The sequence below is a fragment of the Cucumis melo genome, chromosome 5 (assembly GCF_025177605.1).
Source record: "Cucumis melo cultivar AY chromosome 5, USDA_Cmelo_AY_1.0, whole genome shotgun sequence".
Classification (NCBI taxonomy): domain Eukaryota; kingdom Viridiplantae; phylum Streptophyta; class Magnoliopsida; order Cucurbitales; family Cucurbitaceae; genus Cucumis; species Cucumis melo.
The window spans coordinates 26,477,935-26,489,619 of NC_066861.1; the positions used below are offsets into that span (position 1 = coordinate 26,477,935).

Consider the following 11,685-nt stretch of genomic DNA (forward strand, 5'->3'; position numbering starts at 1 on the left):
ATCTAGAACAAGACGTCTTTGATAGAACATTCGAATGTTATCAATAAACACTTAGACTTTGTTATTATAGTCGAAGAATCAAAATTTTTCCTTTCTATATTGAAATCAAAACGTTTAAATGTTTTAAACTTTTAAAAGAACAAAAGTTATGCAAGTGAAGTTCATTATTGCTGACAAATTAACAAATACTAAAATAGTTTTCTAAACATTGTAAAAATTTAATATTTTAAAATTTAAAAAAAAAATGAAATTTAGAAGTAAATAACTAATACAAAATATTTAGAAGCTTAGAGGGTGAAAAACGCTAACATGTGTGGTGTCCGAATTGAATATCTAATTAACATCAAGGTTTTTAATTTGGCCTAAAGATTCATTATACTACGAAAGAAAAACATCAACATCTATAATACAAATTTTGTTAGTTAAACTAAGTTTATTTTGAGATAATCCCAAGCAGTAATTTAACGATTTTTTAATTTCTTTTACGTCTAGCACTATATGATTTTATTAATATTAAGTATTTTGCTAAAGATTCGTAAGATTCACATTTAATCAGAATTAATTAAAAGATTTTCTCCCCTTTTTGTAAACTAAAAATTATCAAACTAAATGCCAACATATAGATCTTCAACCATATTTTTATATATTACATAGTTACATTATTGAGCTCTGACTTTAAAGGAAATGGTGAAAGGATGACTTTTTTAATTTCTAAAAAAAGAATTCCATGTGAGTTCTCTTTAGCAATTTGACTGAAGTATATCAAATAATTGGTTTAGCTCATATAGGCAAGTCAAGAAATTTTAAATTTATTTTTTCAAACTCATTACAAAACAATATCAATAGATACAAGTGAAACAAACAAGGTAGAGTAAGAAAAAGAAAACAAAGAGAAAAACTCCTACACTTATCTAATGTGCTAGGAAATTGTAAAATTGCCTCACATAGTAGCAAAAGAAATTGTCACATCAATAAAAGAAAATACTTGAATAAGGTCTACACAGCTGGAATTAAGCATATTAGTAACCTAACAAGACTTTCCAACTCCACTACAATGTCGTGGATGTTTTGGAAAGAGTACTCTTTAAGTCGGGTCATAGAGTGATGTTTGTTGCATATTCCATTTGACATCTTTCACATTGTGTTGTGGTTATGTTTATAATAAGATGTTTTGATTACTCTCATTATTTATTTGGTTCCACAAATGAAATTTCATGTTATCTAATACAAAATAGTTATCAAGTCAAGTCTTTAATGAACAAACTCTTTAATATTTCAATAAATAAGATCATTAGCCGCTTTACGAGAACATATATGAGAGTAATTTTAAAATGGTTTAAATCACTTTGACATTTTCTTACATACTACCAAATTAGAAGAAAATCTCTCAGATGTTCAAGGAAGATTAAAATGATCAAAATGATCAAAATTACTTTTTGTCGCTTTCAAACGTCACTTGGAAAGTGAAAGATATGATTTTAAACAATTTTAAATATGGTAAATGTGATTTGGACAATTTGAAAATCACTCCCAACCATGAGCATATTTGGAAGATCATATCAAAAGCGATTTTTACCATTTCAAAATCACTCAAAAACAAGCACGAGACCTATATTCTTAGAATACTACGAGTTTTTCCACTAACCTATAGCATGTAAAAGAAGAAGTGAGCATTTATTTGTGTTCTAATCTAAGATATATTTTTTTTCATTTAACAAAGGATATGAAGGAAAGAAAGTTTGTAGATGTTACACAAACCCCAAAAGTATGTTTGATGGGTAAGGTATGAGGGTGGGATTAATTTTGGAGCAGAATAATAATGGTTCCCTTGATGATGTTGACTCTGTGTAATCCAACGTGGGAATATTGAAGTAAATTCAAAGCATTCCCTTCCTCTGCCGCCAACTACAAACATATTTCAAAGCCACACAAAAAGAGAGAGAATTCAATATTGTTTTTTCGAACACCCATTCCATTTATAAGCACGAAACCATGTTGGTGAGATTTACGTGGATCCAACAATGCATGAGACGAGTTGGGACACTGTTAACTGGCAAACCCAATAAATAAATAAATATATAGATAGATATATATCAACTTGCACAAGCAGCGAAGTTTAGCATTTGGCCCTAGATTGTCAAATAAAGAAGTTGTAGAAAAATAAAAGCAAACAAAGAAAGGGTTAACAAACAAGTTTTTGGTATTTTTTTTTTTTTTTTTTTATATTCGTGAGTGTTCAAGTAGACTTATACGCATTTCGATTAATCTCATAGAACAACCTGTCTGATAATATAACATTTGGGTGTAATGAAACTTGTAAGATATTCAATTCTAGATAAGTGGCCACAATAAATTCAACTCATAAACCCTAAGCCTTTTATTTGATATTTAGTTATAGAAAACGATATTTATAAACACTACTTCTACCTATATTTTTCTCTTTTTTTTCTTTGTATTATTATGCAATTTACACCAATGTTTTCAGAAACCAAGCCAAAAATTTGAGAACTAAAGAAATGTAATTTTCAAAAACTTGTTTTTGTTTTGAAAATTTAAATAACTACGGGTGGGGATTTGAACCTGGACCCTCTTATCTTCGGGAATATACAAATGTCAGTTAAGCCAAGCTCATGTTGGCAACTTGAACCAAGTTCTTAGTAACCTATTAAACACTTCTAGAGTTTAAAGACCAAAAAAGCTCGAACTAAGATGACTGAACCAAAAACAATACACACACACATATATAGTATTTGGAAAGCATGTGTGCTGGAGGCGTCTGTACTAACATCATTGGGATGGTCCTTATTTTTTTTTTTTTCCCTCAATTGAACAACTAAATGGACCGATAGGAATTACAAATCTAAGAACCTAGAGAGATGGAGACACTTTGGAACAACAAAATTATGAGTAAAACCCCTGCGGGGAAAAAAGAAAATGGAATTCTATTGGCTCTCTTAGACATCTACATGTTGGATATTGAAGAAAGAACGAAGTTTTTTGAGTTTTGCGAAAAAGGTGAAATAATTGGCTTACTTGCTATGAATGGAGAGGAGATTTAGGATTCATCAACAACTTTGATGCCAGCTCCTTTGTCCCAATCCTCCGGGGCAACCACAGCAGACATAATCTTCTCCTGACCGCGCCAAAGAATCTGGAGCCAACTTGCCAAATTAGAAATTATAATTTACGGGCATAAGCAACATGACATGTGCATCATGTTATAAACATGCACTAAAATATTTGTCGATAGAGTTCATCTTCGAGATTAAAGATTAATCCACATCTTTTTTATGCACACATAAAAATACTATTAATAAGTTAATAAATGCATTTGTTCTAATATGGAATATGAGTTACTAATAAGAGGACTTATTAGTTATTAGTTTGTTTCAAACCAAAAACAACTTAATTACTAAGGTTATCTCAGGTAATCTTTTGGTTTTTGAAAACATATTTTTTTAGAATTTCTTTTGGTTTTTGAAAACATATGTTTTTCGAATTTCTCACGAGGATTGTCAATAGGTTAACCAAATTCCAAAAAAAAAAAACAAATTTAGAAGTTCCTTTTTAAAATTTTCAAAACTTGACTTGAATTTTTAAAATATTGGTAAAAACTAGACAACAATGTTTCTCATTATTAAGAAAAGGTTGTTTGGGACGAGGGTCATGTAAGACTACAATAACCACACCTGGCTAAATACTATTTAAAAATCCCCAATTAGCTACCGTAAACACTATTTCAAAGCCCCCATTTACTAGTGACATTTCATTATTCTTTTATTCTTTGCTACAGTGTTTACTGTTTACTTCTCTAACTAAAGTAGTGTACACCATAAACACATAATATTATAACTTAAACCAAAATAATCTACACTCCAAACACAAACTATTATAACCTAGAACTATAATAACTCACTCCTTACACCAAACGCCCACTTAAATGTAGAAGGATTGTCGATAGATTTAGTTTTCAAAAACTAAAAACAAAAAGCCAAATGAATACCAAACAGAACTTAATTTAAATCAGTTTTATAAATATTTTGATTTTCATAAATATCCATCGAAAAGAATACTCTATCAATATATCAGCGAAAATGAAATACCAAGATCACTATTGTCATATTGGTATTTTAAACCTTGATTATACTTATTACCCAAAAAATCTGTGCATTAGTTTACCTTGTCAACAACTCCAAATTCTTTGGCCAATGTCGCATCCATGTAGAACGGTCTTTTCATCACATTTGATACTGTCTCGACTGACTGAAAATATTAAAGTTGTATGATGAATTATATGGTATGGTCCCATGTAGTGAGTTAATAGAAAATGAGTAAAAAATAAACGTTGTCTAGGCTTACATTTCCAGTGTGCTTTGCTAGGAGTTTCACTAGTGTGTCCCTGTTTGTTATCACCTGAAAAAGGAGATGAAATATATAAAGCTCAACTTATCATTGTAGAGCCGTGGGGGGGACTAAGGGCTGAAGAAAACATATTTTAGCTCGTAAATTTTTTGGAACAAGATACAAATCTACCATAAATTCATTCACTCCAAGGACGTTCATGGTTCGGTTTAGCTTGACTCTTGGATATATAAACCAAACGGATCCTAACAGCAAATATTCGGTTTGGTATATAAACGGCTCAATTTGTTCAATTTTTCGGTTTCATATATACAATAAGGGTTCCATTCAGTTTTATAATATATAATATATGTATAAACTATAAACATTTTGGTTCAGTTTTGGATATGGTTTACAAAACTAAACCAAACCGAAAATTTAAACCTCCTTATAATTTTAAACTAAACCAAACCGATGCTTCAATAACATCTAAATTTTGATTTTGGTTTGATTGGTTTTAGTGTTCGCCCCTACCCTTAATGTATGAAGATGCAAAAAGATTTTCTAATTATAATTACTTGAGTAAGATTTTGAACAGCCTTTTTCACTTCTTGCATCAAAGTGGTAAGGAGGTTTAAAGATTTTCTAATTATAATTACTTGAGTAAGATTTTGAACAGCCTTTTTCACTTCTTGCATCAAAGTGGTAAGAGTTCCAGCGAAAATCAGTGTCATAGAAACTGAGTTCTCTTCAAAATAAATTATCAAGTTATGGAAGGATCTTGACCTCTTTTGCACGAATTAAAACGTCACTAGCAGGCATCAAACCAGACGAAGGGACACGGGGCTGCTGTATCATCGCTGGAAATGAATTCAAGGGGTATTTGATCATTCTATATGAGCAAATAAACAAGTAAACAGATATTAACGTGTCAAACGCATCAAACCTTTGGCATGTGGCATCATATAACGTCTGCCTTCACTTCCTGCAGCAAGTAATAGACAAGCTTGACCTATGGCAGCTCCAACAGCTACTGTGTGTATCTATATGAAACATTTAAACAACAGAGCAAAATTATTTCCCACACTGCTTACATTAAAGAAAATGTTTTCTTCAATCTTATTTTACAAAATTATAGTTATTCCAATTCAGATTACTGGAGCAACAGAGGTCAATCCGCACGTCATTTCTCAGGTCAGTTGTTGCATCTACAACACTAGAAATTTCAAGAGCTTACCACTTCATGAAAACAGTGTACTTGCCACAGAGTTCACGCCATTGGTGCAGTGTTAAACTTACACCAAGGTACCAATCAATGTCATTAACTAGTAATTCCAAACTCCAAAATGCATCTAGTTATCATCTTGCCACCAAAAGAATAGTAGTAATGAACCAAATGGTTTGGAGAAGAAAACACACCTCATTTTTTAACTGCATCATAGCATCGTAGATAGCAAAACCCTCCGTCTCCATCCCTATCTGAATGTCAAATAATTTAAGCATGTTGAAAGAAGAGTGACAAATGATTGCATGCAATTGTAAACCGAACAAGATATAATGGTACTTTTTCTGGTTAATCAATAAACCTACGAAGAGTATAGTAAATTTATCAAGTGATTGGTTTCAAAGGTAAACAAATATAAACTATTGTGGGGCCTGTTCGGCATAAGATTCATTCTCGTTTTTTATGTTTTTGAAAATAAGGGGATTAGTAAATATAAGAAAAAGGTTTCTGGAAGCCAAAATTTGAAAATCATTTTGTAATTGAGTTAAGGGACAAAATACAAAACACAACCCATCTTTCGAGGAAAACCAAAAAGATCATTTCAACATGTTTGCGTTTTCCATTTTCAAAATCAACAGAAACCTAAAGCAAATTTTTCAGAAAAGAAAAGTCCAACATGATTCGAACCCATTTTCATCATCAAATCAATAAGCTAGCTCATGAACAGAAAGACCACTCTCTCTCGGTTACCATACTTCGCAATATTCATTTAAACCATCCATATTGTTTCAAAACCACTTTCCTATATTGAAATAGTGAGCTAGCTAGTGGAAGACCCAACCCCTCTCCTACTTGATAATCTTGTGAAAGATTTATATCTTCTCGCGATAAGATCTCACAACGTTCTGAAAGACTCATCAACTCGTGTAACCCCACTGGCAGAGATTGTAAAAGTCCCGTCTCCATTTCCAAAATATTGTTGGTGGAGTGTACTTTGTCAGGAAGAATTAGAAAAACCTGTTCTATCATCCGTGTCCTGAGACAAATGAACCCCTGTCCCTCTTTTCTTATTATTACAATGCTTTTTGTGTTAGGTACTAACTGAAGTGAACTAACTAAATGACCATTCCGTGGTGTATGTGATGTATCAATTAAAAGTAGTGTATGGTCATCCTAGTTATATGCCTTCAGTTCTGATGACATGGAATAGATTCATTCTCTAGCTAGATAACTAATGAATAGATTTTACTATTAGTTTACTGCTGCAGTAATTAGCACGGGAATAAACAGACTTTGTTTAATAAACTATTCACCGTAGACACTCAAGAATTATCGTGCTCATAAATCTAGCTCACACCAAATTTCACATATTTGTGATCAAGAAGGTGTCTTACGAATTACAATTAACCATATTTCTGGAAATGCAGACTCTAAAAACTACAATCACATTTTCAACTGTTTTTCTTGATTATTTTTAATATAGAAATTGCGCTTCCATTGAGGGTCAAAGATTAAAGAATACATGAGTCAGACAAAAAGAAACCAACTCCAAAAGGAGAGAAGATGGGTAAAATTTCATTTGGAGTGAGGAACAATAGAGCGTTTAGAGCATTGAATTTCTTGATTTTGAATGGACACAAAATGAATGTTGAAGCATCTCAAACAAAAGAACTTCTAGTCAAGACAAACAAGTGGATATTTGTTAAACCATTTCTGAAACCCAAAACATACACGAATGGAGTATGGTAAATTAAATTTATATCAATAATTTAACTCTCCTCATCAAGGGTTCAAAAATATTTTAAATACCTAGCAAGCAAAAATCAAGATAAATTAAGGAAGAAATGACATCATTGGAGTTTGAATACAAAATCTCCTCCTCTAATACTATGTTAAATCACCCTTGAATCTAAGAACTTAAGTTGATAGGAAAAAAGTTACAAAAGGAATCATATCAAATATGTAGTATTTACTTATTAGGGGAAAAAATCATATGCTTCTATTGTTGAATCATAACTAAGGCATTAGATCGAACTCTTCATCGGTGTCAACATAATAATTATGGTAAATTTAAATTTTTATCAAATTTAACAATATTCAAATCAACATTTCGATATAAAAGCAACACTTATAGCCTGAAAACAAGCCCTGAAAACCCCCATGGTAGGCAGAAGATTTTAGAAAGCAAGAAGAAGATGCGCATGCTCCTAACAGCTTAATTTCACTCGCTTCATGTAGCTGAATAAATTCAAAGTCAAGACTTACCGTTTCACCATCATCACGAGTTGTCCCTGTGGAGTTTATGTAAATATATATTGGTTCTTTTGGATCCATCCATTGCAAGTACATCAGTTCAGCAACAATTAGCTCCGTAACAGCTGGAACCAACTGAGAGTAGAAATAATTGAATGAAGAGCGATCACTGATCAGATACTATGGTATGCTCTACACAAGAAGCTGAAAACCTCCTTAAAAAGACGGAGTCAAAAACTATTCATAACGTTGACATAAAAGTTTCTAAATCATTCCGAATCAATTATGCCTTGAGAGGAAAAGGCCACGTTAAGCTAATATTGTTAATGGCTATTTCAGTCAGGCTAATGCAACTTGAGAGGAAATAAACGAAAATCAGAACACAAGAAAAGAGCACTTGGAAAAAGAACATGCCAAACTTCAAAATCAGTAGCTGAATAGAATCACAAATCCTGTTCTAATATGATTTTGGAACCGAAGCTCCACGAGAGAAATTCAACACTTTCAGTTCAACCAACAAGACTCCTCAAACACCTCGACATCACTCATTAATCAACTAGAATGAGTGATGTCAAATATATGCGATAATCATGAGAAGCACCTTTCCGGTGTGCACGTTCGTTAAGAACGCTCTAATTTTGCATAATTCCAAATAGCATGCTTCGTTTTTTTCCTTCAATGAAAATACTCCACGAAACGAAATTGAAAAGATCGTTGTAAATTCTCCCTTTCTATTCGTTGAATAGTACCTCGAGTATCAAGTTAAATCGTACAGCACTAGAAAGACACTAATTCAAACACTTACAGGCATTCCGATGTAAACAATTCTTCCATGAAGTAACAAAGACGGCAAGTCTGGCGGCGGCCTCCTCGGTCTATGTTCATTATAGGAAACTGATCTTTCGACCTTATCCAATTAGAAAATCACCAAACTCATAACATTAGCAACCTAACAACACTTAATATAAACAAAAATCCGTTCTCTTAATTCATACAAACACAAGCGAGAACAAAAGAAAGTAACGCGAAATTAAGCGAGGCGGGAGACAGCTAACTTACTTGGGCAGGTGCAGCCATAAGCCGAGGAGCATCAAAAATATCCAAATAAGGAGGAGAATCGGAATTTTCAGGGCGGTTAAGCAACGTTTCAGGTGAGGTTGAAGCTACTGAAGCGAGCTTCGAAAGAAATGGATCCTTCGGGTTAATTGGAGGCATAGGAATTTTAGCTTTGCTTGTAGCGTTTGAGCAGGAAACAGTCCTGAAATTGATGGCTCTATGGAGAGAAGATGAGGAAGATGGAGCCGCCATAGCCATAGCCATTGGCTTCTGCAAGGTAACGGCCATGGGGAGCTTCATCCCAATGGCCATTTTTCTTGGATTTCTTTAGCTTCTTCTGAAGTTTTCTTAGAGAAATGAGAAATGTAAGGAGAAGAATTACAGTTTGATTTCGTAGAGGAGAAATGTTCGAAAGGGTCGACTCTTGGGCCGAACTATACGAGAGAGGCCCAGTTTCATCAAAGGAATTTTTTCTTTCCAGATATTAACGGAACTATGTTTTTTTTTTTTAAATTACAAATATAGCAAAAATATGTTAAATTCTATCGATGATAAAAGTAATTTAGACTATAGATTATATTGTAAATATTAGACTATTATTGATAAATTAAACCATCAACGATTCATCAATAGACTACCATCATTTATCTATCGCTACATTTTAACCAAAAACTATCTTTTAAAAAAAATAAAAGTATTCTTGCGTTCTCCATCAATAAGTTAGGAAAGAAAATGATGGTTATTTTTAAATTTGACAAAATGAACTAATGGAATTTGTGTCCTAAAACTTATAGTTTGTAGTTAAATTATATTATATTCAATAAAGTAGTTATTGAGGACTTATTAATGAAATTATAATACTATAATATTGAATCTAATAAACTAAGGTCCATAGGCTATCTAGTGTAGATTTAAATTTTATATAGAGATATAAACGGGGTCAAGTTCGAGTATAGTGTACGAATAAGGTTGGACACCTTATTTTGGGAACGCTATGGATGCGACCCGCTTTGTTGTTAATACAAACGATGTGATTCTAAATCGTTCATGTAGAGACATGGAAGTGGGCGCATCCTATGTAAAAAGTTTATATAAGACTGGAACCATGAAATAGTCACTTTTAAGTTATAACATCGTTGACTATATAAAACTGATTATTTCGATTATTGATGACCTAGGTAACTTAATCTTAATCCTGAGCTAACTATGAACTTTTGTTCACACGAAATTATCCTTAAATTTGCATAGATGAGGGCAGTTCAACGATGCTAGCCCAATAAACCTTCCATTTTAGGGATACGACTAGGTGGATGGCTAGGAACATAAAGGGTGTAAGACGGAATTCACTCTTACTCGCTTTTAGGGTTAGTAGATAGGTTGTTCTCTTAAAGACCGAATCAAAGTCTTGAACAAGGGGACCCACTCTCTCATTGGCCCGAGAGGGATTCGATTTATAGGTTGGACCTTAAACCAATTATTCAATAGTCAATCAGTGGGACTTAAGGAACAAAATGTAATTTCGGGGGTAAAACAGTATTTTGACCTAGTCGAGATTACGAACAACCTGTGAATGATAAACTTACTGATCATGGTTATATCAAATGGACAGAAATATATCTATAGCAAAATGAGTGCAACTACGAAACTTTAGTGGAATGATCCGTTAGTTAACAAATGTTGATTAGCTTAGTCTAAAAGGGTTAGCCAGTTAATCTCATATCGTTAGAGTCAATGATCTATAGGTCCATTAGGTTCCTCTGTTAGCTCATACGTAATTAACTTAGAATAACATGTTGGAATAATTGGAATTGTTCAAATTAGGTGAAGAGAGAGAAACTGACGAATATATGCAATATAGTCGTCAGTTTTCAGTATTAATTAGAGCTTTATGTTTAAATGTGATTTAAATATTGAAAATATGAATGCGAATTCATAATTAGAAGCTCAAAATGGATGGAAATGATCAAAGTTGTAAAAAGTCAAAATGTTAACTTTTGACTTTGAAAAGTCAAACTTCGACCAACTTTATATTCAAATGTGATTTGAATTCCGAAAAAATGAATGTGAATACATGCTCAGGAGGTCGAAATTAGTCAAAACGGACAAAATGGTAAAAAAGTCAAAAAGTTGACTTTTGACTTGAAAAGGTCAAAGTTTGACTTTGACTTTAATGGTCAAATAACTAAAATGCCCTTGGACTAAGTTACTAGGAAAATCCAACATTTTGTTGGATAATCCCACACACACTCAGATAAGTGGCTACATGAGATGTAGATACCTAGCCCACTGAGTTCCCCTAATGGTTAGTGGATTATTAGGTGTTGATATTTAATAAACTAATTACATGCAATTTTGCATATAATTAGTCTATTTAAAGGGATTTTTTCAAAGTTTTGAAAACCTTTGGACATTTTGTTAATTTTACTTTACAAAATTATTTAAAAAATAATCTCTCTTCCAAAATTCTCAACCTTATCTCTCCCTCCCAAATTTCATCTCTTTCTCAAATTTTCTTTATTGAATTGGTCCCACAACCCGATTTTAAGTCCGGAGTATAGCAGGTCAACTCTAGTGGTTGTCCAATTCGAGTTCGAAAGGAGATTCCGAGATTTGGAGAAGCTACAAAGCAATGTTTCTTTTAACCCTAATTTAGTGTAATTGGGGTTGTAGGTAATGCATGTTAATCTCTAAGTAGTTAAATGCATCTAGGGTAAAATCTCAATCATTTTATCTGCTGCGCATGTATCGTATCCAACAACCGTCTATCTATGATAGATCAATTAGTAATATATACTACTATCTATATTTAT

General features: G+C 32.6%; 1 protein-coding gene across 2 annotated transcripts; it reads right to left on the reverse strand.

Annotated features, from left to right (window-relative positions):
• Positions 1 to 1,655: 1,655 nt before the first annotated feature.
• Positions 1,656 to 9,285, reverse strand: LOC103494643 (ATP-dependent Clp protease proteolytic subunit-related protein 3, chloroplastic). 2 transcript variants are annotated; one of them, XM_008455937.3, is made up of 10 exons: positions 8,879 to 9,285; positions 8,625 to 8,726; positions 7,832 to 7,954; positions 5,761 to 5,820; positions 5,288 to 5,384; positions 5,128 to 5,201; positions 4,360 to 4,413; positions 4,180 to 4,263; positions 3,034 to 3,151; positions 1,656 to 1,905 (listed from the first exon to the last, which is right to left on the reverse strand). In XM_008455937.3, exons 1-9 carry the CDS (start codon positions 9,185 to 9,187, stop codon positions 3,056 to 3,058), a joined length of 999 nt encoding a protein of 332 aa, XP_008454159.1. In that variant the 5' UTR covers positions 9,188 to 9,285; the 3' UTR covers positions 1,656 to 1,905; positions 3,034 to 3,055. The 2 variants fall into 2 exon arrangements, with proteins under 2 accessions (XP_008454159.1, XP_008454167.1); XM_008455945.3 differs by having other exon boundaries at positions 1,656 to 2,050; positions 8,879 to 9,265.
• Positions 9,286 to 11,685: the final 2,400 nt, after the last annotated feature.

Bases quoted from the DNA above. Each gene is read 5' to 3' on its own strand.
- LOC103494643 (XM_008455937.3), bottom strand. From the start codon at position 9,187: ATGGCCATTGGGATGAAGCTCCCCATGGCCGTTACCTTGCAGAAGCCA. The intron at 8,727-8,878 runs GTAAGTTAGCTG...TAATTGGATAAG, and splicing joins TTATGGCTGCACCTGCCCAA to GTCGAAAGATCAGTTTCCTA. The intron at 5,202-5,287 runs GTTTGATGCGTT...ATTCATTTCCAG, and splicing joins TATGATGCCACATGCCAAAG to CGATGATACAGCAGCCCCGT.